Source organism: Heterodontus francisci, chromosome 1 (genome assembly GCF_036365525.1).
Source record: "Heterodontus francisci isolate sHetFra1 chromosome 1, sHetFra1.hap1, whole genome shotgun sequence".
In the NCBI taxonomy this organism is placed as follows: domain Eukaryota; kingdom Metazoa; phylum Chordata; class Chondrichthyes; order Heterodontiformes; family Heterodontidae; genus Heterodontus; species Heterodontus francisci.
Window position 1 is genome coordinate 46,188,484 of NC_090371.1, and position 26,127 is coordinate 46,214,610.

The following is a 26,127-nucleotide window of genomic DNA, read 5'->3' on the forward strand; positions in this document are numbered from 1 at the left end:
CCAAGCAATGTAACTGCACCTTTTTTGTTACTTAGCTCTAGCGAAGTAGACTCTGTTCTTGACCTGTCTGGGACATCCTCTCTCTCCAGCACTGCAATGTTCTCCTCAATCAAAACTGTCATCCACCCCCTTTCGTCCTTTCCTATTTTTCCTCAACACCTTGCATTTAGGAATACGTAGCACCCAGTCCTGCCCTTCTTTGAGCAGGTCCCCATTATCATCGCAACATCACACTTCCACGTGGCTTGCAGCTCACTAACCTTATTTACCACACTCTTTGCATTCACACACATGCATTGTATCCCTAATTTAGACTTTATTACTTTCCCTCTTATTCTGACCCCATCTAATAACTTACTGTTTCCTACTCTAGTGCAAACTGTCTCTCCCAATTCTCTGTGCACCTTGGTATTCCTCTCTTGTATTATCTCCTGGTTTCCACACCCCTGTCAGATTAGTTTAAACCCTCCCCAATAGCACTAGCAAATTGCCCCGCAAGGAAATTTGTCCTAGCTCTGTTCAGGTGCAACCCATCTGGCCTGTACAGGTCCCATCTCCTCCAGAACTGGTGCCAGTGTCCCAGGAATCTAAAGCCCTCCCTCCTGCACGATCTCTCCAGCCATGCATTCATCTGCTCTATTCTCTTATTTCTATATTCACTTGAGTGTGCTACTGAGAGGAATCCAGAGATTACTACTTTTAAAGTCCTGCTTGCTAATTTCTTCCTTAGCTGCCTAAACTCTGACAGCAGGACCACATCCCTCTTCCTACCTATGTCATTGGTACCAATCTGGACCACAACCGCTGGCTGTTCACCTTCCCCCCTCAGGGTGCTCTGCAGCCGTGCAGTGACATCCTTGATCCTGGCACCAGGGAGGCAATACACCATCCAGAGCTCATGTCTGCGGCCACAGAAATGCCTGTCTATTCCCCTAGCTGTCAAATCTCCTTTCACTATTTCTCTTCCTGTCTTCTTTGTGTCCCCCTATGCAGCTAAGCCAGCCGTGGTGCCATGGACCTGGCTCTGGCTGCACTTCCCAGATGAACCATCACATTCCTCAGTGTTCAAAACTGAATATTGGTTGGAGAGTGAGACACATTCAGGGTTCTCCTTCACTACCTTCCTGTTTCTTCCTAGCTGCCTGGCGGTCACCCATTCCCTCTCTCCCTGCATACTCTTAAGCTGCAGGGTGACCACATCTATAAACATGCTATCCTCGAAGCTCTCAACCTCACGGATGCAATGCAGTGATACCAGCTGTTGCTCGAGTTCCAAAACCTGAAGCTCGAATTGCTGTAACTAATGACACTTCCTGCATATATGGTTATCCAGGAAACCAAAAATGCCCTGGAGTTCCCACTTGCACAGGATGTGCACTCCTGAGGTCGGAGCAGCCCTGCCAATCCTCTATCTATTAGATAAGAAAGCATTGAATGAAATGAGGCTATTGAGCCCACCAACCCCACTCCTTCCACAGACCAAGTACAATTTATTCTGTAACGGCCTCACCCCATCCAGTATAAACACTTCTTGGTCACCTGAGTCATAGATACCCTCCAGACCCAGCTCCTGAGTATACAACTCCCATGCAGCAACCCTGAAATCCTGTCTGATGCTGCGCCAAGTTTTGTAGCCTATTATCATAGTATTCTTACTACATCAGGTATGATCAGCTAACTCATCAATTCATTGAATTTAGAATCTTCCGAGCCTATACTGCTTAGTTCCACCTTGAGTGATGCACTTATTGAGTCACTAGGGAAGCAATAATACTATCTTAATTGTCACTGTTTATTCTGAATGACCCTAGTGTCCTCAAAGTAAACAGCTGCTCCATATGACTAAACAGCAGTGTACTGGCTCAGGTTTCTGTGTGTTTGCACCCTTAGTGGAAGCCATCTGCCTCATGTTGACGTGTCACATAGATAGTTGGCTCACAGAAGAGAGTGGGGGTCGGGGAAGTTCCAGCATGTGCCATATTCAGGAACAAAGAGCTACAGGCAGATATTAGAGCAAGACTGCATGACTCCTTGTGTAATACAATTTAGTAGCAGAGAAAACCGGTCTTAAAACATACTTATTCCAAACAGGGACAGGTTATAATAGAGCCTTTAAGCCATTTATTATTTCTGAACTCACTCTTTTATATTGCAGCTTGGATCAGTTAGTAGTATTCTAGACTGTGGGTTTGAATCCTACATAGGATTTGAGTTGACAGTCCAGTGTTGTACCCCTGGAGTGCCAGAGGTGTTAAACCAAGGTTCATTCTGCCTGTTAATGTGACAAAATGTTTCCACAGTTTAAATGTCTTCTCTGTATGTTACACTACATAGCTTTAAAAAAAAGTGTTCTTTTAAAAGAGACAGCCGCGATCAAAAAAGCTTAGTCATAGTCATAGTCATAGAATTATACAGCACAGAAACAGGCCCTTCGGCCCATCGTGTCCGTACCGGCCATCAAGCATCTATCTATTCTAATCCCATTTTCCAGCACTTGGTCCATAACCTTGTATGCTATGGCGTTTCAAGTGCTCATCTAAATACTTCTTAAATGCTGTGAGGATTCCTGCCTCTACCACCTCTTCAGACAGTGCGTTCCAGATTGCACCACCCTCAGGGTGAAAAAGGTTTCCTCAAATCCCCTCTAAACCTCCTGCCCCCTTACGTTAAATCTATGCCTCGGGTTATTGATACCTCCACTAAGGGAAAAAGTTTCTTCCTATCGACCCTATCCATGCCCCTCATAATTTTATATACCGCAATCAGGTCCCCCCTTAGCCTTCTCTGCTCCAAGGAAAACAACCCTCGTCTATCCAGTCTCTCTTCATAGCTGAAATGCTCCAGCCCAGGCAACATCCTGGTAAATCTCCTCTGCACTTTCTCCAGTGCAATCACATCCTTCCCATAGTGTGGTTACCAGGTCTGTACACAGTATTCCAGTTGTGGCTAGCATTTTATACAGCTTCATCATAACCTACCTGCTCTTATATTCTATGCCTCGGCTAATAAAGGCAAGTATCCCATATGCCTTCCTAACCACCTTATCTACCTGTGCTGCTGCCTTCAGTGATCTATGGACAAGTCCACCAAGGTCCCTCTGACCCTCTGTACTTCCTAGGGTCCTACCATCCATTATATATTCCCTTGCCTTGATAGTCCTCCCAAAATGCATCACCTCACACTTCTCAGGATTAAATTCCATTTGCTACTGCTCTGCCCATTTTACCAGCCCATCTATAACCATCCTGTAATCTAAGGCTTTCCTCCTCACTATTTACGACACCACCAATTTTCATGTCATCTGCTTCTACCATTTCACACTGAGAAATTAGCTATATTTCTCTGGTCCTTCCCAGATCATATCAGTCAATTTAATGATTACTAATAGACATAAGCTCCAAAATTCTTAGGGAAGGCCTTTGGGAGCAGATCTATGGTGGGCTTGAATTTCCATCCATACAATGAAATCACCCCAATCCCAGGGACAAAGATTTTGCATAATGTGGATTAAACCCATGAAATATCTGGCATTACCGAAAGGCTGACCTCAGCAGGGAGGTGGAGGCAGAGGTTGTAAAATAAATTTCAACCATGTCATTTCAAATTTGCTGCTTTCCCAATCGTGATTGATTGCCTTAGAAAAGAAAATGGGCCTCATTTCCATCAGGAGCAAGACCAAGTAGCACAACCCTTTCATGTAGGGGCTTCACATTGTGGATTATCTCTCCTTACAAAGTGCCATGCTTTTGAAGTGAACTGTCCATTTTTTCAGTAGACTATCCAGAATTGAATAATAAATGATCACAGAATCACAGAATAATACAGTGCAGAAGAGGCCCTTCGGCCCATCGAGTCTGCACCAATGCATTAAAACACCTGACCTGTCTACCTAATCCCATTTGCCAGCACTTGGCCCATAGCCTTGAATATTATGATGTGCCAAGTGCTCATCCAGGTACTTTTTAAAGGATGTGAGGCAACCTGCATCTACCACCCTCCCAGGCAGGGCATTCCAGACTGTCACCACCCTCTGGGTAAAAAGGTTCTTCCTCAAGTCCCCCTTAAACCTCCCGCCCTTCACCTTAAACTTGTGACCCCTCGTAACTGACCCTTCAACTAAGGGGAACAGCTGCTCCCTATCCACCCTGTCCATTTTCCTCATAATCTTGTACACCTCGATCAGGTCACCCCTCAGTCTTCTCTGCTCCAGCGAAAACAACCCAAGCCTATCCAACCTCTCTTCATAGCTTAAATGTTCCATCCCAGGCAACATCCTGGTGAATCGCCTCTGCACCCCCTCCAATGCAATCACATCCTTCCTATAATGTGGCGACCAGAATTGCACACAGTACTCCAGCTGTGGCCTTACCAAAGTTCTGTACAACTCCAACATGACCTCCCTGCTTTTGTAATCTATGCCTCGATTGATAAAGGCAAGTGTCCCATATGCCTTTTTCACCACCCTATTAACCTGCCCTTCTGCCTTCAGAAATCTATGGACAAACACGCCAAGGTCCCTTTGTTCCTTGGAACTTCCCAGTGTCAGGCCATTCATTGAATACTTCCGTGTCACATTACTCCTTCCAAAGTATATCACCTCACACTTTTCAGCGTTAAATTCCATCTGCCACTTTTCTGCCCATTTGACCATCCCGTCTATATCTTCCTGTAACCTAAGACACTCCACCTCACTGTAAACCACTCGGCCAATCTTTGTGTCACCCGCGAACTTACTGATCCTACCCCCCACATAGTCATCTATGTCGTTTATATAAATGACAAACAATAGGAGACCCAGCACAGATCCCTGTGGTACACCACTGGACACTGGCTTCCAGTCACTAAAACAGCCGTCTGTCATCACTCTCTGTCTCCTACAGCTAAGCCAATTTTGAATCCACCTTATCAAGTTACCTTGTATCCCATGTGCAATTGCTTTCTTGATAAGTCTCCCATGTGGGACATTTTCAAAGGCTTTGCTGAAATCCATGTAAACTACATCAACTGCACTACCCTCATCTACACACCTGGTCACATGCTCAAAAAATTCAATCAAATTTGTTAGGCATGACCTCCCTCTGACAAAGCCATGCTGACTATTCCTAATCAAATTTTGCCTCTCCAAGTGGAGATAGATTCTCTCCTTCAGAATTTTCTCCAATAGTTTCCCTACCACTGACGTGAGACTCACTGGTCTGTAGTTCCCTGGCTTATCTCTACAACCTTTCTTAAATAGTGGGACCACATTAGCTGTTCTCATGAATGATACAGAAAACTAAGATAAAACAAGGTCCACACTCAAGGGTTAACAGAATGCTTTGAGGGCATCCATTTATGTGGAGCTGAAGTAAAGTATGGGTACCAAAAATGCTTCCTCACTTGAATTTATACCCTGAAATTAATCAAGCTTTGAAAAAAGAAAGCGATGATTGACTTTTATCAATACAATTTTTTACAATCAAAAAGTAGTGGCTATAAATATCACACACTTGTCCTTCAGAATATTTTCTGAATTCAATTCCTCTCACTACTTCCTTCCTTGCACAATAGCAGCAAATGTTACACAGATAACACTGGAACTGCAGGCATGTGACAGTGAGATAAATAAGAGCTGCTGTTATTTATAGCCAGTGCTCTTCCTGGGCAGTCTCACTGGGTTCATACATAAATGGAAGGTGTTTGATGACATAATGTATGCTATCCATTTTTAAAAAAACTTTTCATTTAATTTTTCAACATAATTTATTCCCTATTTTTAAATTTTCCTGGTAAAAGGGTAGTTAAAGGCAGGGTAGGGTCTATTAGTGACCAAAAGGAGATCTTCCTGTGGAGGCAGAGGTCATGGCTGGGGTAATAACAAGAACTTTGCATCTGTCTTCAGTGATGAGGATGGTGTCAATAACACAGTAAAGGTCGAGGCAGTAGAGAAATTGAATCGGATAAAAATTGATAAAGAGGACGTCCTTAAAAGATTGGCAGCATTCAAAGTAGAAAAGTCACCTGGTCAAAGTAGGATATAACCTAAGGTCATTGAGAGAAGCAAATGTGGAAATTATTGAGGCTCTTCCAATTCTCCTTAGATATGGGACTGGTGCCAGAGGACTGGAGGATCGCAAATGTTACACCGCTATTAAAAAAAGGGGAGGAACAAACCCAGCAACTACAGGCCAGTCAACCTAATGTCTGCGGTGGGGAAACTCTTCGAGACAAAATTAAGTGGCACCATGAAAATTATGGGTTAATAAATGAAAGCTAGCACAGATTTATTAAAGGCAAATTGTGTTTGACTAGCTTGATCGAGTTGTTTGATGAATTAACGGAGAGGGCTGTTGACGGCAGTGTGGTTGATGTGTATATAAATTTTCAATAGGTGTTTGATAGTGTATCACATAATAGACTTGTTAATAAAATTGAAGCCCATGGGGTTAAAGAGGCATGGATACAAAATGGCTAAGAGACAGAGAGCAGTCATGAACAAATCTTTTTCAGAGTGGAGGGAAGTGTGCAGTGGTTACCCATGGGGGTCAGTGTTGGGACTACTGCTTTTTTAAATATATATTAACCTGGACTTGGATATACAAGACATCATTTCAAAGATTGCAATCGTTTTTCCTCTAAGCTTGGGCAGTGGTTTAAACTAGGACTGGGAAACTAGAGCTAGTATTAAATTAACGACTTAAACTTTTCAATAAAACTACAGATAGGTAAAACATTTAAATTAACTCCCTATAAAATAAAGTGACATCAGCACAAGGAAGCAGCTGGTGAGTCTGTATTTATTTAAGTCTTCAGTTTATTTCAGTTAAATCAGTTAATAGTCTAATAAATAGAGGCAGAGCAGGGCCATGTGGGAACTCCAAGACACTTGTCGTGTCCAGAACGACCATATGTGCAGGAATTGTCATCAGCTGCAGCAGCTCACACTCCGGGTTTCAGAATTTAAGCAGCAGCTGGTGTCACTGCAGTGCATCCGTGACATTGGGAATTTTGTGGATTATGTTTCTGTATGTGGTCACCCTGCAGCTTAAGGATATGCAGGCAGAGAGGGAATGGGTGACCTCAAAGAAGTCAAGGAGGACCAGGCAAGCAGTGCAGGAGTACCCGGAGTGTATCTCGCTCTCCAACCGGTATTCAGTTCTGAATACTGGTGAGAGTGATGGTTTCTCTGGGGAGTGTAGCCAGAGCTAACTCCATGGCACCGTAGAAAGAAGATTGGGAAAGAAATAGTGATAGGGGATTTCTGCAGCCACAGACATGAATGCGGATGGTATGTTACCTCCTGGTGTCAGGATCAGGATGTCACTGAGCTACTGCAGAGCACTCTGAGGGGGAACAGTGAACAGCCAGTGGTCATTGTCCATATCGGTACCAATGACACAGTTAGAAAGAGGGATGAGGTTCTGCAGGTAAATTTTGGGGAGCTGGGAAAGAAACTAGCAAGCAGGACCTCAAAGGCAGTAATCTCTGGATTACTCCCAGTGCCAGACACTAGTGAGTATCGAAATAGGAGGATAGAGCGGATGAATGCAACGCTGGAGAGATAGTGATGGAGGGAGGAGTTTAGATTCCTGGGACATTGGGACCAGTTCTGGACAAGATGGGACCTGAACAGGCTGGACAGGTTGGACCTGAACATAAATGGGACCAATGTCCTTGCAGGGTGGTTTGTTAGTGCTATTAGGGAGGGTGTAAATTAACTTAGCAGGAGGATGGGAATGAGGAGGTAACACTAGAGAGGAAAAACAAGGTGTACAAAGAACTGGGAGAGACAGATAGCACTAGACTGAGAAATAGTAAGGTATTAGTTGGGATCAGTGTAAGAGGGAATACAATGAGGCCTAAATTAGTTTTACTGTGCATGCATGTGAACGCATGGAGTGTGGTAAATAAGATACAGGTACAGATAGCCATGTGGAAATACCATGTTGTAGTGATAACAGCGTCCTGGCTCAAAGCAAAGCAGGCGTGGATACAAATTCGTTCTGGATACAAGGTGTTCTGGAAAAATAGGGAAGGAAGGAAAGGAGGAGGATTGGCAGTTTACATACGAACATACAAACAAACAAATTAGGAGCAGAGTAGGCCACTTGGCCCCTCAAGCCTGCTCCACCATTCAATACGATCATGGTTGATCTGATTGTAACCTTAACTCCACATTCCTGCCTACCCCTGATAACCTTTCACCCTCTTGCTTATCAAGAATCTATCTACCTTTGCCTTTTGATTAAGGATAATAATACAGTGCGGGGAGAGAGGATGTCCTAAAGGGGGTCAAAGACAGAATTTATTTGGTTAGAGCTAAGAAACAACAGAGGTACCATTACACTACTGGGTGTATTGTATAGGCCAACTAGTAGGAAATATAACAAATTTGCAAGGAAATGAGTAGTTATAATGGGGTCTTTACTTGTCTTAATATAGACTGTGATAGTGATAGGGCAGAGGGGGGAAAGAGTTTCTGAAGTGTCTTCAGGACAATTTTCTAGATCAATATGTTTCCAGTCCAACAAGGAAGGAGGCATTTCTGGATCTCATTCTGGGGAATGAGGTGAGTTAAGTAGATCAAGTGTCAGGAGGGTAACATTTAGTGATCATAGAATCATAAGGTTTAGTTGTGGAAAAGGACCAGGAACAATCCAGAGTAAAAATAATTGAGGGAGGTCCAATTTCAATGGGGCGAGAACAGACCTGGCCCAAGCAAATTGGGATCAAAGATTGGCAGGCAAAACTGTAATGGAACAATGGGCCGTCTTTAAAGAGGAGATAGTCTGGGTACAGTCGAGGTACATTCCAACGAGGGGGACAGGTAAGACAAACAAAGGCAGAGCTCCTTGGATGATGTAAGAGATAGTAAGATGAAGCAAAAAAAGGGTGCATATGACAGATGTCAGGTTGACAATACAAGTGAGAACCAGGCTGACGATAGAAAGTTCAGAGAAGAAGTGAAAAAAGAAATAACAGCAGCAAAGAGAGAGTATGAGAAGAGACTGGCAGCTAACATGAAAGGGAATCCAAAAGTTTTCTAGGCACATAAATAGCAAAAGGGTCGTAAAAGGAGGAGTGGAGCCAATTAAGGATGAAAAAGGGGATTTATACATGGAGGTAGGGGGCATGGCTGAGGTACTAAATGAGTACTTTGCATCTGTCATTAACAAGAAAGAAGATGCTCCCAAGTCATAGTCAAAGAGGAGGCAGTTTGGACAATTTGGCTGGGCTACAAATTGATAAAGAGGAGGTATTAGAAAAGCTGGCTGCATTTAAAGTTTATAAGTCACCAGGACCTTAAAAAATGGAAGACTAGCTTATCAAGAACATTTAGCTATTTGAAGCATGCAGTGTAGCATCTTGGGCTCCTAGATCAAGTGCATGATGTCTAAATGCAAACCAACCTCCCACTATTCTGCCTCAACAGTGTTCTTGAGCCTCAATCTTCGAACAGCATCTTCTGCATGCATTCCAATGTACTGCAACAGTGTGACATTTTACATTTTCCACATCAATTAGCCCATGGCTTCTGTGTGTGAGATTTCTTAGATGGTCCCTGTAAGGAATCTCTATGATATGCGTCTAAAAACTACAAAAGGGACGTGACAATCCGTGAGACAATGCAAATGGCTGAGACTTTCAATGAGTGTTAGCTAGATCTGGACTTAGTCCCCAAGTTGAAAGGCTAATGTGTCGATCCACTTTAATTTTGACCCCTATCAGAACATCTGTTTTTCAACTTTCCTTTCTGTCATTCACTTCCCACGCCAACTTAGACGTGATCTAAGTTGAGACATCTCACAAGTGTAGGGAGAGTGCCAAAAACAGCAGCAACCTGGATTAATTGTCATGTGAGGAATTTAAAGATGCAAACACAGCTTCCTCCTGCTTCATATCACTAGAGCAATTGAGTACCAACAAGCTACACAACTTAAATTTATCTGACAACTCCTTTTGCAAGGCTAAATGTAACTTTTAACTTGTCATTATGAATGGTTTCAGAAATAACACTTCAAGTAATTCACATTAATCTGTTTAGAAAGTACCTGCTGTCCAAATCACTGTCAGTCTTCTGTCCTCCATCGTCCATGAAATTAAAGGCCCCTGTCACATTATCCAACTCTTCCGTATTCTGCCTTTTATAATGCAGTCCACTGACAAGAAAATCATTACATTTAGAGTCTACAGAACTCATTTTTAAAAAATTGTGCTTATATTTTGTATTGTTTTCAGTCAATTTGTCCTGAATATTTTTTCCGCATGATTATTTACTTTAGTTGAAGTATATATGTAATCTTGGTTGTAGCATGGGCTCCTAGGGGGAAAAAAAACATAAAATCTAGTTTAATCTATTTCCCATTGTGAAAGAGCTGAAGTGCTAACAACTGCTCACCAAAATCTGAAACCCAAATACTTGTCAACAAATTCCCAGACCAAGCCAACCAAACAACCTAGTCCTTAGAGGAACATCAACTGGAAGGTTCTACATTCAGAGAGCTTCCTAGCACCGTTAGGGATCTAAGATGGTGAGTGCTATTTCATGCATACCCTACAACCCTCTGAAAACTCTGCATTCCTCCAAATCTGGCCTCATGTATCTCCCACTTCCTTCACTCCACCATTAGCAGCTGTGCCTTCAGCCATCCAGGTCCTTAGCTCTGGAATTCCCTCCTGAAACCTCTTGTCTCTCTCTCTCTTTCTTTTAGATGTTCTTTAAAATCTACATCTTTGACTGATCTTTTGGTCATCTGTCTCAATTTCTCCTTCTTTGGCTCGGTGTCAATTTTTTGGCTGTTGAAGCTCCTGTGAAGCAGCTTGGGACTTTTTACTACATTGAAGGTACTATATAACAGCAAAATGCATAACAGGGCAGAGTTGGAAGAACATAGATCTGTGGTTGTAAGAACTGGCACTGGTTAAGAGTTGTGCGGGGGGGTTGGGGGAGTGGGGAGTGCAGTGGGCAAGGTAATGGACTGATTTGAATGCCGAAATGAGAATTTTAAAATCCAGGCGTTAGTGGGCCAGGAGCCAATGTAGGTCAGCCATTACATAAGTAATGGGTGCCTGGAACTTGGTGCAAGCTAGAAAACGGGCAGCAGAACTTTGAATGAGCTCAAGTTTATGGAAAGTAGAAGAAGGAAGGATGACCAGGAAAGCATTGGTCAAGTTTGGAAGTAAAAAAAAACCATGGATGAGGTTTCAGCAGCAGATGGGCTGAGTCAAGGGCAGAGATATGCGATATTATGCAGGTGAAAGTAAGCAGTCTTTGTGGTGGAGAGGATTTGGGGTGGGAAGTTCCCTGCAGGGTCAAATCAGATGCAATGGTTATGAACAGTCTGGGTCAGCCTGAGACGGCAACTAGGGAGGGGGCTGGAATTGGTGTCTAGGGAATGAAGTTTATAGTGGGGACCGAAGACAATGGATTTGGTCTTCCCAATATTTAATTGGAGCAATTTTGGCTCACCCAGGACTTGATACTGCACAAGCAGTCTAACAACACGCGTTGAGAGGTCGAGAGAGGTGGTGGTGAGTTAGAGCTGGGTATTCTCAGCATACATGTGGTACCTGGCATCACACCTTCAGATGAGAGGGCCAAGAATAGATCATTGGGGTATTCGAGAAGTAAAGGTGTGGGGGCAGGGAGAGAAGCTCATGTTCAAGGACTTTGAAGATGAAAGGGAAGTTGGAGTTGGAGCAGTAGTTTGCAAAGACGAACTTCTCAAGAGTGCTTCACCCTAGCTAAGGCTGGCACACTGCCTAATTTTATTTTCTGTTGGCTTCAATGGAATATAAAATCATCTAGCACGTAATCTAATTGCGCCAGTTTCCCACTAAGCAGATTAGGTGACTATTACCCCTCCAAAATGGTTTTACCAGCCCACCTTTTAGGGACACTTCTCCTAACTTTACATCAGCCAGCAGCAGTGTGTGAGGTGCTTGTGTTTCACCAAGGAGCTGGTCACTGAATTGTGTCATCTCTTGCAGCCTGACCTGCAGCCTCACAGCAGGGCAAGAACGGCACTGTCAGGCCAGTAAGATGATGGTTGAAGAGATGCTGACCTGGGAAAGGGTGAAGAATGCCACAGCAGGGAGGTTTTTGGATGCTGTATTGGAGGTCTTGGTGGAGAAGGTGGAAAGGAGGAGAGATGTCCAGTATTGTAGACCCAGTAAAAATACATAAAAACTTAGTTAAAACAAATGGGCTAGTCACACAACAATAAATAATGTGTTAAAACAACGGGGCCACGGCACACAGATGGCCGAGGAATTGTAAACAGTATAGATAAGACATATTGATGATACCAGACCCTGTCTTTCATGTAGCAGATAAAGGGGGTCATCATGGATACTAGATAAAGTTTGACTCATAGTAGATAATGGGAAACTGTGACGTTTTGAACAGGTTCTCACTGAGCCAAATAAGGAATTATCATTATGTCATTATACCAGACCCCTATGAGTAAGTAAGAGGGGAGGGTCTTGGAAACAAGATTTAACCCCTGATTGAAACTGAGGAAGGTACGAGAACCACAGGGAAGAACACTCGAGAAGATACCCTGAGCCAGGGGCTCAGAGAACAGAAGAGCAGCCGCAAGTCCGAGACTGATCACCTCTTGTCTTGACGGGTAGTATACTGTACAAGCAGTGAGAGCTTGTACTTTGATGGGTTTTGATATTGTACATGTAGTGAGAGCTTGTATTTGATGATTTAGTGTGTGAATAAAATATCGATATACCTTTCACCAATCGGATTCCGCAGATTCTTTAAGAGTAAGTGCATATTAGGCACAAAAGTATCCTCAGTTGGGGGGGGTGGGAGCAGGGGGTAATGGTGAAGGAGATCCTCCAGACACACGGTCAAAAAGCGAGGGGAAAGATAACCATGGAGTCAAGCCTCAAGGGCCTGGATGCAGTGCCACAAGTTCAATGACCTCACACGAGAAGTCATGGTCGGTGAATGCATCTTCAAATGCCATATGCTACCAACTGCATCACTAGCCTCAAACATTGTTCAAATTCCCACACACCCGTCACTTATCTACTAACAATCTCTATGAATCAGGCATCATACCTAATTTCATATGCTTTACCTTACCCTCACACACATAGCACTGCTGCAAGCCTCACAACCACATCTCACAATTTGCACACATTGCCAGCTATTCAATCAGGTCAGCCAAACAGATTGTATGAGTCTCACTGACACATTTCCCTCTCTCTTACAAGATAGCGCACAACTATAGGCATAAGGACCTAACTGGAGCGAGATACACGTATCTTTGTGCCCTAACCATCATGCAGGAAACAGTACCTGCCATTATTGGGACACCCTTTGCTGAGGCCATGGTCAGCGGCAGAGCTGAAACCATCGAAGGTGATGGTATCCTCATTACTAATCCACTTCCTCACATCCCACTTACCCTCATCTCACAATCTCAAGTTGCAGATGGTGTAAGCATGCACCTCTTACTTCCCCCCGTCCCCACACCACAATCTTACCTTTGTGCCTTTTACCTTGCAGATACCCAAGAGGTACAATCTGGCCAGGCAGTGGAAGAACACTAAGAAGAAAGTGATGATGATGATGACGACACAGCACTGTCACTTGATTTCACACTCGTAGTCACCAGCTCAGTTACTGACACTGATGTATTTTAGAAAATAGATCAGGAGCGGAATATGCACGCGGTGAGACACCAGGCATGAATGGGCTGCCGCCAGGGCAGGGGACAAAGGTAGCACAGGTGCCAACTCGCCAGACAGCGAGGTCGCACACGGGTTCCGCTGCAGTGGACTGACATGAGGATTTGATGGAGCAGCCTACAGGTCACTGATGGGTGTGCCCAACAAAATGCTTGGTGCAATAGGAAGTCAGAAAGTCTGCAGTCATTGTCAAAGAGCACAGAGGAGTCCAGAAGCAACTTGGCACTTGGCTTTGTGCAGAGCTTAGGGTCCATCCGATCCAATATGGAAGTAATGGCCCACTCTGTGCACACGCTTATGGACCCAAACATGAATCAGCGTCCAATGGCTGATGTCGCAGCTTCCTTTGAAACACAAACAGCAGTCATCCAATGTTTGAGTGCTGAAGTGGAATCTCAGACTTCTGTAATGCAAGGTCAGCCTACTGCCATGCAGCCTCAGACCGTGCCATCATGGCTATGGATTACAGTGTTCAAAAGCGCTTGTAGGGTGTCACAGCAGTTTAGCAATCTGTCCTTTAGCACATTACTAGAATGGCAGAGGTACCCAACCGGGGGAGTGGCACTGGCTCCATTTCTCTCCCATGGTGACGGCATTTGTCAGCCCATTCCTGCCACTCCACCAGTGCCCTTGCTGTTGTCTGGCAGCCAGCCTGTCCAGACTGCTGCCACCTATGCTGAGATGGTGCAGTCCATAGCCAGACCTTCTAGGCACAGGATTGTTTGAGGTGCTCCTCCGAGGCCATCTGCAGTCTCCCCTAGCCATGCTGCAGCCACTGGGGTAGCGCTGCATAGGAAAACTCAGACAGGAAGACAGGCGCTAAGAGAATGCACATTGTGATTAGTTCCGTTTTGTATGCAATATGGCATAATTTCATTTATAAATTTGATCAGTGACAGAGGGAAGGTAAGGGCCAGAATTTCACAAGGATGCGGTCGCCCCGTCCACTGGCTAGAAAGTTGAGGGCGAGCCCACTTCCTCCGGCCCTGGAGGCCATGACCACATTTTGCGTGGCTCAGGCAATTATTTGCTTGAGGATGCGGCTTCCACCCATCTGAGGAAAGATGTCCTGCCTCCAAGAGCTGCCAGCCAATCATACGGCGCCTGCAAAGTGACACGCGTGCAGTCAATGGTACCTGTGGGTAGCCTGCGATCCTCACTAAGCCACATTCTCACTCCTCCTGCATGTCTCTGGTACAAGAGAATGTAATGTAGTTAGCTTTCAATGAAGAGAGCACATCAGTGACCTCCCTTGTGCAACAGTTCTCAGCAAACTGTGAGACATTGCTAAAATGTCCAGCTCCAACCTGGATGGAGCCAAAAAAGGCAGGACAAATCCAATCCAACCAATTACCAGCCCTTCAGTCGACTCTCAAGCATCAGTAAAGTGATGGAAGGTGTAATCGATACTGTATCAAATGGCACTTACTCAACAATAACTTGCTCCACGATGTTCTGTTTGGGTTCCATCAGGGCCATTCATTACAGCCTTGATCGAAACATGACCAAAAGAGCGAATTCCAGAGGTGAGGCAGGAATGACTGCCCTTAACATCAAGGCACTGTTTGACAAGAGTGTGTTCTCAAGGAGCCCTAGCAAAATTGATGTCAATAGGAATCAGGGGGAAATCTCTCCACTGGCTGGAGTCATACCTCATACAAAGAAAGATAGTTGAGGTTGTTGGAGACCAATCATCTCAGCCCCATGACATCGCTGCGGGAGTTCCTCAGGGTAGTGTCCTCGGCCCATCCACCTTCAGATGCTTCATCAACGATCTTCCCTCCATCATAAGGTGGGAATGTTCACTGATGATTGCACAGTATTCAGTACCATTTTCAACTACACAGATAGTGAGGCAGTCTGTGCCTGCATCCAGCAAGATCTGAACAACATTCAGGCTTGGGCTGAAAAGTGGCAAGTCACATTTGTGCCAGACAAGTGCCAGGCAATGACCATCTCCCCTTGATGTTCAACGGCGTTATCCTCACTGAATCTATCACCATCCAGGGGGTTATCATTGACCAGAAACTTAACTGGACCAGCCATATAAATGCTATGGCTATAAGAGCAGGTCAGAGGCTGGGAATTCTATGATGAGTAACCCACCTCCTGACTCCCCAAAGCCTGTCCACCATCTATAAGGCACAAGTCAGGAGTATGGTGGAATACTCTCCAGTTGCCTGGATGAGTGCAGCTCCAACAACATTCAAGAAGCTCGACAGCATCCAGGACGAAGCAGCCCTCTTGATCGGCACCCCATTCACAACTTTAAACATTCACTCCCTCCACCAACAGTGCACAACGGAAGCAGTGTGTACCATCTACAAGATGCACTGCAGCAACTCACCAAACCTCCTTTGACAGCACCTTACAAACCCACGACCTCTTCCACCTAGAAGAACAAGGGCAGCAAATGCATGGGAACACCACCACCTGAAAATTTCCTCTCCAAGCCACAGACCATCCTGACCTGGAACTATATCGCTGTTCCTTCACTGATGCTGGGTCAAAATCCTGGAACTCCCTCCCCAGTGAGACTGTGGGTTTACTAGCACGACATGGGCTGCAGCGGTTCACCACCACCTTCTCAAGGGCAAATAGGGATGGACAATAAATGCTAACCTTGCCAGCGATGCTCACATCCTATCAAATAATTTTTTAAATATATTATGGCGATGGGGGTCCTGGCGACAGGCTGAAAGGCGGGGTCCCTCTGTCAGATCCCCGAAGCCATTTGACGGCAGGCAGACAATTAACTGCCCACTGTCAGAGATGCTGTCCCTTTAAGGGATGAGCTCCTGCCTCCAGAGCTGCCGGCCAATCAGAAGGCCAGCAGCTCTGTAATACTAGCAGTGCCACTGGGTGCAGTGGGCACTGCCGTTACTGCTGGAAGCCCTGCAGCTTGGAGGATGTCTGGGACCCCAAGAATGGTGAGTAGGGTTGGGGTCGCCAGGTCCATTCAGCAGGCCCCGGAAACAGGATGGCTTGGTGAAGCTGGTGGGGGGGGTCATCCCAGGGAGACCTGGATTGAGGGACAGCCCGCAAACAGGCTGCCAGGTTGTACCTGGTGCCGTCTCCTAATGGTAACGGGCACCTCCGCCTTCTACAAAATTGAGGTGGAGGTGAGAAGAGGCCCTCGTGGCCATTAATTGGCCACTTAGGGGCCTCACATGACCTGGGGTATGAAAGCTATCCTCGGTCTTCCCCGCCCCGGACAAAGTGGCAGAGGGTACGGGCAACAAGGGCAATCCCTGCCACTTTGTTTGCCCCTTCCCACCTCTGTGCCCACCTCCAAAGGCAGAATAAAATTCTGCGCAAGAAAAGCTAATCGTCACGGCCATCTTCACAGCCGCTAGCTTTGCCCTCCTCTGAGGTTGCAGTTGTGGCTGCAGCAGGTGGCAGATTTCAGCAAGTACACCTTCACTGATGTTGAGGTAGGATAATTCTTCCCTGAACATCTGGGGAATATGATCTCCTGCTGAGAACCCTTCTCCCCTTCCCAGCAACTTGTCCCCTGTTCATTCTCCAGGTCATCCTGCATTCTAAGGGAAATGCCTAGTTGTGCACCCATGTCTGAGAGTATCTGGTTTCTGCAGAAGGCTTGAATTCAGTAAAGTCCTTCAGCACCTGCCACACCACTCCCTGTACTGACTTTTGCAACTTAAAACTGTAGAAAGCACCAAAAACTTGTAGAAGTAGTTGATGATCCCTTTATACAGCACTAGTGCAGATACTTGCTTCAACTGAATGCATATTCAGCTGTTTGGGGATAAGAGAGGGCGTTGAGCTCCAAAATGGCTGGTGTCAAATCAGTGTTGTGCACCTATTGATGTCATGATCTGCCAACTCTGCATAATTCCAGTATGCTGTAACGCCTGAACCAATGAGGCGTCGCCATGATTCACCACACAGTGGTGCACGAGACTGCAGACACCATTTTGGAGCTCTAAGAGCACTCATTGCATCCAAAACAGGCGCTAACAAGCCCAATTTCTCACCCTACTTCTTTTCAGTTTTTAGTACATATAAACTACCCATGTTACAGGAGGTACAATTGCAATATATTCACCACAGGACATATTCCTAGATCAATTTTGCTGGCACTATCATTTATTCATGTCTGCGGAGACACCAGAATGAACCAATGTCTCATAAGAGAGGGAAAGAAATGTGTTCACTCAAAGATCAGACTGAATAGCTTGCACGTGAGATCCAAGAAATCTTTTAAAAAGATAACACAGGTCCATTAAATCTCTTCAAAGGTCACTTACTTAAATATCTTTTCATCCTCCTGTAATTACTGGTAACTTACAAAAAATAAATTAAAGGAAAATGGTCTGTTTGGAGTCACATCCCCACATTGTTTTTATAAATGTTTTTTCTTAATGGAGGTGGGGGAGAGCAGATTTAACTGAATTACCCCCCACTCTCCCAATCCTTAATGTTATACCCTGTGCACATGTTGTGTCTCTTAATCATCCTCAACTGTAGCTTGCCTAATTTTTGACAGAAAGACACAACTGCTCTGCCTCAATGGGTTGTGTGTTTAACATACAATTCCAGGAGGTAGTGGTAATGATTTTAAACAAAACATCAATTGTGTTACATAAGGCTCTAACTTTACTCACTTTAGATCGTTGTTGTTGCCTTTGTCCCGCCTTTAACCTGTGGTATCATTATTTTCAAAGTTGAAACAAAAAAGCTGATGAACTGGGTGATATTGTGAGTTAGCATGCAACTTTTTCACTTCTGGGATTTGAATTTGACTCCAGCCCAGACTGATGGGATGAAATGTTAATCCTAAGGACCCTTTGTAAAATTTGTTTGGTCTGCATCATCCCAGCTCCATGTTGGTGTTTGCCCAGTGCACATAACTGATTCTAAAGCAACATTAAGTAACAGTTCTTTGAAAATTTACTCAAGAAGACCAAAAGGGTAATTGGAAAATATCATACTGCTACAGTAAAAGACTCCTGAGCTTGGGGTTAAGGTATGATGTTGATGCAGAGTAGACTGAATAACTGGCCTGGGAGAGTTTGATACTAAGATTGCATAAATGAAATGCGAGATGTTCCATTCCCTAACACTAATATCCTCCACCTTGATTAGCAAAAGAAACCAGAAGCAGAATCATACACAGAAGAGGCCTACTGCTGACAAACAAAAAAAACCAGAGGTGATAGCTTAACTGGCTGAAGCTTTTTTTTGCTGCAGATCCATCCAAATAGAATGTAGAGAGGATTCTGGAGTATAATATGTCTGGCCAGTCCATCATACCAGTAAAAATGGAGAATACTAACTGTGGTCTCTTCCACCCTGTTCCTGTTACATTTACACACAGGTGCAGCCACTCAATTTCAACACATATACATTGATATACACTGCTCCCTGAGAAGATAGGAACAGGCCATTCAGCCTCTCAAGCATGTTCCCATCATTCAATTAGATTGTGGCTAATTTGTGGCTAATTTGCACAGTGGCGCAGTGGTTAGCACCGCAGCCTCACAGCTCCAGTGACCCGGGTTCAATTCTGGGTACTGCCTGTGTGGAGTTTGCAAGTTCTCCCTGTGTTTGCGTGGGTTTCCTCCGGGTGCTCCGGTTTCCTCCCACATGCCAAAGACTTGCAGGTTGATAGGTAAACTGGCCATTAGCAATTGCCCCTAGTGTAGGTAGGTGGTAGAGAAATATAGGGACAGGTGGGGATGTGGTAGGAATATGGGATTAGTGTAGCATTAGTATAAATGGGTGGTTGATGGTCGGCACAGACTCGGTAGGCCGAAGGGCCTGTTTCAGTGCTGTATCACTAAACTAAACTAAATTTCATTTATCAACCTTTACCCTTGCTCCATATCCCTTGATGCCCTTACCCTATGTCATGCAGGCCCCACATTTTTATTTATTATTTATTTTGAGATACAGCACTGAAACAGGCCCTTTGGCCCACCGAGTCTGTGCCGACCAACAACCACCCATTTTTACTAATCCTACATTATTCCCATGTCCCCTACCACATTCCCACCTTCCCTCAATTCTCCTACCGCCTACCTACACTGGGGGCAATTTACAGTGGCCAATTTACCTATCAACCTGCAAGTCTTTTGGCTGTGGGAGGAAACCGGAGCACCCAGTGGAAATCCACGTGGTCACAGGGAGAACTTGCAAACTCCGCACAGGCAGTACCCAGAACAGAACCTGGGTCGCTGGAACTGTGAGCCTGCAGTGCTCACCACTGCGCCACTGTGCCGCCCAACTGCTAAGAATGAGGCAAACATTTTTTCGCCACATGAACATTAAAACTTAAAATTGGTGCTGGGAAGAAGAGGGCCTAGCACAAGGAATTGCCAGGCCCCTCGCCAGAAATACTTTTTTTGCATGCTAACAGACAGTGTTGGAACAGTCCCTGCTTCTCCAATACACAGAAGACCTGGTCAGACCAGTTTAGTCACATGACTAACTGACTGTTTGAATTTGAACTTGCCACAGAGTATTTGGAAGTCAGAAAGCTCTTTTCTCCCAGACTGAGAACATCTATCACCTGTCTGCTCTCATCTCTTTCTCACGGAACTGAAGACCCATTGAAGACATATGAACGCCAAGAAAGAAAAGTCTCCTACAGTGAACAAGGTTTAAGAAGAATACTGAGCCCCAACAAAAAAGCAAGAATACTTACAAAGGGACTACAGTGAGCTCGAAGCACTGTAAATAGAAAACTCTTCTGATTGCCTGAAACCTTTCTACTTTATTTTTCTTCTGCTCTTTTCTGTCCCTATTTGCCTGGGTGTATCATTTGTGCATGCTAGCGTGAACGCATCATATAAAAGACCCCTAAACACCTTTCTCACCTGGTCATAGCACTTAACAAAAACCTATTGATCACAATCTTGAAAATTTCTATTGACCCAGCATCCACAGCCTTTTGTGGGAGAGAATTCCAGATTTCCACTATTTTTTCAAGTGAAAAATTGCTTCCTCATTTCACTCATAAATGGCCTAGCTCTGTAATGGGAGTGACTGAATTGCTTTACAGAGAGCCGGCATGGACTCAATGGGCCAAATGGCCTCCTTCTGTGCCATAAAAACTATGGGCTGGATTTTCTATAGGCGGACGGGAATTTGCCACCGACGTAAAAGTTCAGGAACCCTAGGTGAATTTCTGCTCCCTAGGCCAGGAACACAGACACTAAATGTAGTGCTCATACTGTCATCCTGACTGAGCTTGCTAACTCACCACATAGCAAACAGCAGTGCCAGAGACTTTCAGTCCAAATTGGACAGAGCAAATCCAAAACACCAATCCAACAAAGTGTGTAATTCAACAGCAAAGCAGGCACAAGTCAGTTATGGGTGTCTCACTAATGTGCAATAAATTCTATATTGAACACATTTCCATTAAGCACTTCTTTATTTAAAAATTCCTTTATGAGACTTAAAGACTTGATAAGATGGTGGTCATGTTACCAGACTTGTGATGAACACCAGGACTGCATTCAAATTTGCCACGCAGTTTGAGAATTTGCTGTCTTTCTTATATTCGCCCCCTTTCCAGGCAACATCAAAAGAGGCAGATGATGTCTGCATTCCCCGAAGTGATGCACGCCTGCATAACAGAGCAGGCAATGTTTTAAGCCGGTGAAAGTGGAGCCCACCAAAATGGGAAGGACTGGTTCTTTCTAACAGCTTTTCAGTAAGCCAATTTTCAGCTCCCATCCCATACCTAGCAAACACCCCAGCTATGCCAATACTAGTGCAGGCACCCGACAGCTATATTTAAATTGCCTAACCCTGGGAATTCCAATAGAGTCAGTCTCTTCAATTGACGATGCAGCTGAAAACACTGCTTGAGTGACAGTGCAGCAATGCAGATTTTTGGCTCACACAAAGAGCAGTACCAGATGGAGGTATGTGGAAAAGTACTCCAGCGTGAATCAGAGTCTTTGCGAAAAGGGAAAAAAAGCTCTTCCTTCATAATGCAGTAATCAGCTGCTGCTGAAATCCTCATCCATTCCTTTGTTACCTCTAGTCTTGCCTATTCCAATGCACCCCTGGCTGGCCTTCCACTTTTTACCCTCCGTTATGTTCACCAATTACCCCTTTGCTCAGTCGGTCAAACCACACCCAGATTTTAAAATTTCCATTCCTGTATTCAAATCGTTCCATGGCCTCACCCCTCCCTAATATTGTAATGTCCCTCAGCCTTATAACCCTCCGAGATACCTGCACTCCTCCAATTCTGGGGCCTCTTGATTTTTTTAAATTCTTTCGTGGGATGTGGGCATCGCTGGCTAGGACAGCATTTATTTCCTTCTTGAACCACTGCAGTCCTTGGGGTGTATGTACACTCAAAGTGCTGTTCGGGAGTTAACAGGATTTTGACCCGGCGACAGTGAGGGAACAGGTATGTAGTTCCAAGTGAGGATGGTGTGTTACTTGGAGGGGAACTTGCAGGTGGTGGTGTTCCCATGCAACTGCTGCCCTTGTCCTTCTAGGTGGTTGAGGTCATGGGTTTGGAAGGTGCTGTGGAAGGCATCCTCAGTGAGTTGTTGCAGTGCATCTTGTAGATGGTACACACTCCTGCCACTGTGCGTCGGTGGTGGAAGGAGTGAATGTTGAAGGTGGTGGATGTGGTGCCAATCAAGCGGGCTGCTTTGTCCTGGATGGTGTCGAGCTTCTTGAGTGTTGTTGGAGCTGCATCCATCCAGGCAAGTGGAAAGTATTCCATCACATTCCTGACTTGTGTCTTGTAGATGGTGGACAGGCTATGGGGAGACAGAAGGTCATTTAATCGCCACAGAATTCCCAGCCTCTGACCTGCTCTTGTATGTGGCTGGTCCAGTTCAGTTTCTGGTCAATGGTGACCCCCAGGATGTTGATAGTGGGGGATTAAGTGGTGGTAATGCCATTGAATGTCAAGGGGATATGGTTAGATTCTCTCTTGTTTGAGATGGCGTTACGACTGAGGTGGGAGGTGTCCACTGTTTTTCTAGTTCCACTGCTACACAGGTCACAACATATACTTAACTTTTTTTACCAGTTTGGCAATCGTTGACTCTGACTGAATTTATGTGTCTGCCGCAGAATTTGGCGGCCCAACCATCTGGGCCACATGTCACAGAGCCACCATGATCCTAAGTGCAGCAGTTCATTTAAATAGCCAGCGTGGGCCGCCCCCCCCCCCCCCTCAATCACATGGAGGGGGTGGGCTGGCCATCCCTGGCAATGGTGTCAGTTGCTTGTGCGCAGGCACTGATGGCATTTTAAAGGGCTGTTAACCCAACAGCTAATTTAAATATTTAAAGGTAAATTGAATTAAAATAAACACATCTCCTTTACCCCTTTTCCACACCCAATAACAATTAAATTAATTACTTGCCCTATCTCCCTTAAAACACTTAATGTTACCATCTGACCTTCCCATCCCAAACTGCACAAACTTTCAACTACAACCCTTCCGACCATCCCCAAAACCCATGACATTAATTTGACCCTGCTCCACCCACCGCTCAACCCACCCACCCAACACTGATAAACTTAATTCCCGTCCCTTCCCGGACGGGGATCTGAAGGCAAGGGAGCACTGGGCCGAAGATTGCAGCGGGACATCAGGTGGCGACATGAGCTTAATTAAATCAATCATTTTAATTTAGTGAAATATTCAATTTGGGGTCCCGTTGCCAAGCGGCCGGGGCGGGGGTGGGTGGAGGGGGCGCCACGAGGCCTTGCCACCTGTGGTAATATCGGGTTGGGCTCTCCTGGCATTGGATTAGATTAGATTAGAGATACAGCACTGAAACAGGCCCTTCGGCCCACCGAGTCTGTGCCGACCATCAACCACCCATTTATACTAATCCTACACTAATCCCATATTCCTACCAAACATCTCCACTGTCCCTATATTTCCCTACCACCTACCTATACTAGTGACAATTTATAATGGCCAATTTACCTATCAACCTGCAAGTCTTTTGGCTTGTGGGAGGAAACCGGAGCACCCGGAGAAAACCCACGCAGACACAGGGAGAACTTGCCATCTCCACACAGGCAGTACCCGGAATCGAACCCGGGTCCCTGGAGCTGAGAGGCTGCGGTGCTAACCACTGCGCCACTGTGCCATAGAGACCGAAAAGAGCAGAGGAAATAAAGTGGAAAAGTTTGAGGCAATATCTGAACAGCTTTTGTTACGGTTCTTCGAGCTCACTGTAGAGTCATTGGGGTGCATGTCGGCCTCTTCTGGAGGCATTTTCCACACAGGTTTTCTTAGGTTTAAAGAAGAAAGATTGAAATTTATTAAACATGAACTTAAACTCTAATTTGGTTGACGCCTACAGATACACGATGCACCCACGCTAGCATACGTACGCAATACACGCACGCAAATAGAGACCGAAAAGAGCAGAGGAAATAAAGTGGAAAAGTTTGAGGCAATATCTGAACAGCTTTTGTTACGGTTCTTCGAGCTCACTGTAGAGTCATTGGGGTGCATGTCGGCCTCTTCTGGAGGCATTTTCCAGCCCCCCTCCCCAACAGGATACCCGACGTCAGGGGGACAGTAAAGTCCATCCCTCTATTTTTATCCCAGAATAAAATACACCAACCAGGTTTCTTTAATGAACAACAAAATTATCAATTTATTATAAAACAAGTCTTAACCAGTAATGATGCAAAGCATTAACACACAGATTGAAATATAAAAGTTTCCTTTTTACCTTAGCCCCTCATACACACATACCTAAAAAAATAGAAATTTACTCTTTAGAGCTCTATTACAAAAAAACAGACAAAAAGAATATTTTGGCCAAATACTTGCTAATTCTTGAAGAAAAAAGAGAAGATATGGAAAGTTGTCAGATGTCCTTTGTTTTGGATTGGCGTCGCAAATACATGTAGACAGCTGTCACTGGATCTTCCCAGAACAGGTCTTTTCAGGCAACGTTGAAGATCAGTTTGGGCAGGCTTTCCAGGAAAAGTGCAGCAACAGGGATTTCAGACAGTTTCTTACACTTGCTTCCCAAGGCTACTTAAAGACATGGAAAAGTTGGCAGGCTTTTTAAAACAATAATGAAACAAAATAAAATAAAGTAAAATTAAAAAATAAAATTAAAATTAAAAAGGGCCAGTCATGCTCTGAAATTATTGAACTCAATGTTCAGTCCAGTAGGCTGTAGCGTGCCTAATCAGTAAATGAGGTGCTGTTCCTCGAGCTTGCGTTGATGTTACTGGAACATTGCAGCAAGCCCAGGTTGAACATTGAGTTCAATAATTTCAGAACATGACTGGCCCTTTTTTATTTTTATTTTTACTTTATTTTATTTTGTTTCATCATTTTTTTTTACCATGTGCCTGCCCATTGGTTTTTTTCATGCTTTTGGCTAGGGCTGTTCATTATTCTGTCATTGAACATCCTCTCTGCACTAATGCTTTGTCTTTCACAACACCATTAGCACACTCTCTTTGCCTTTGCCTTTTCCCCATGACCTCCTTGTCAGTTAATCTCTCTGGCCCTCTGTCCTATCAACACCTTCCCTTTTCTCTTTTCCCAACCCCCAATTTATTTGCTTAAAACCTATTACATTTCTAACCGTTGCCAGTTCCGATGAAAGGTCACTGACCTGAAACGTTAACTCTGCTTCTCTCTCCACAGATGCTGCCAGACCTGCTGAGTATTTCCAGCACTTTCTGTTTTTATTTCAGATTTCCAGCATCCAAAGTATTTTGCTTTTATTTTAGGATTAATTTATTATCTTCCTCCGATTTGTATGAAACCTTAGGGAGCATAGAATTAGGAAATCACAGAGATGTACCCCCTTGCAGCCAATAATCCTCTCCCTGTAGTGACCAGAGCTACACACAGTACGTTAGACAGAGTTTGACCAATGCTTTATACAACAATACAGCCTCCTTTGATTTGTGGTCCATCTCTCTAATGTACTGGCCTTTTTTTAAAACCAGCATCCGGGAGACAAATGGCAGAATGGATTGCTAGCTGGATTCAAGACAGAAAGCAGAGCAGGAGTAAAGGATAGTTATTTAGAGTGGCAGATAGTGGGAAGTGGTGTTCCACAAGGATCGCTGCTGGGACCACTGCTGTTCACAATTTATATTAACAGTGAATTAAATATTCTAACTTATATTTCTTCCTGATTTAGACTCTGTGTGCCTCAGTGAAGATTCTTCAATCTGATTGGTTGAAGAGACATGCTGCTGCTTGCTCTGTTCTGTGCTGTGGAAAAAGGGGAACCGGTGGATGTACTGTACTTAGATTTCCAGAAGGCATTTGATAAGGTGCCACACCAAAGGTTATTGCAGAAAATAAAAGCTCATGGTGTAGGAGGTAACATATTGGCATGGATAGAAGATTGGTTATCGAACAAGAAACAAAGAGTAGGTATAAATGGGTCATTTTCTGGTTGGCAAGATGTAACGTGTGTGCCACAAGGATCA

At 44.6% G+C, this 26,127-nt stretch overlaps 1 protein-coding gene across 1 annotated transcript in view; it reads right to left on the reverse strand.

Moving 5' to 3' along the window:
* st8sia5 (ST8 alpha-N-acetyl-neuraminide alpha-2,8-sialyltransferase 5) overlaps positions 1 to 26,127 on the reverse strand; it is a 117,705-nt gene that overhangs the window by 87,687 nt on the left and 3,891 nt on the right. Inside the window, exon 2 of the mRNA XM_068046062.1 lies at positions 10,032 to 10,139. Coding sequence (XP_067902163.1) covers positions 10,032 to 10,139 — 108 coding nt within the window. The remainder of the gene's footprint in view (positions 1 to 10,031; positions 10,140 to 26,127) is intronic.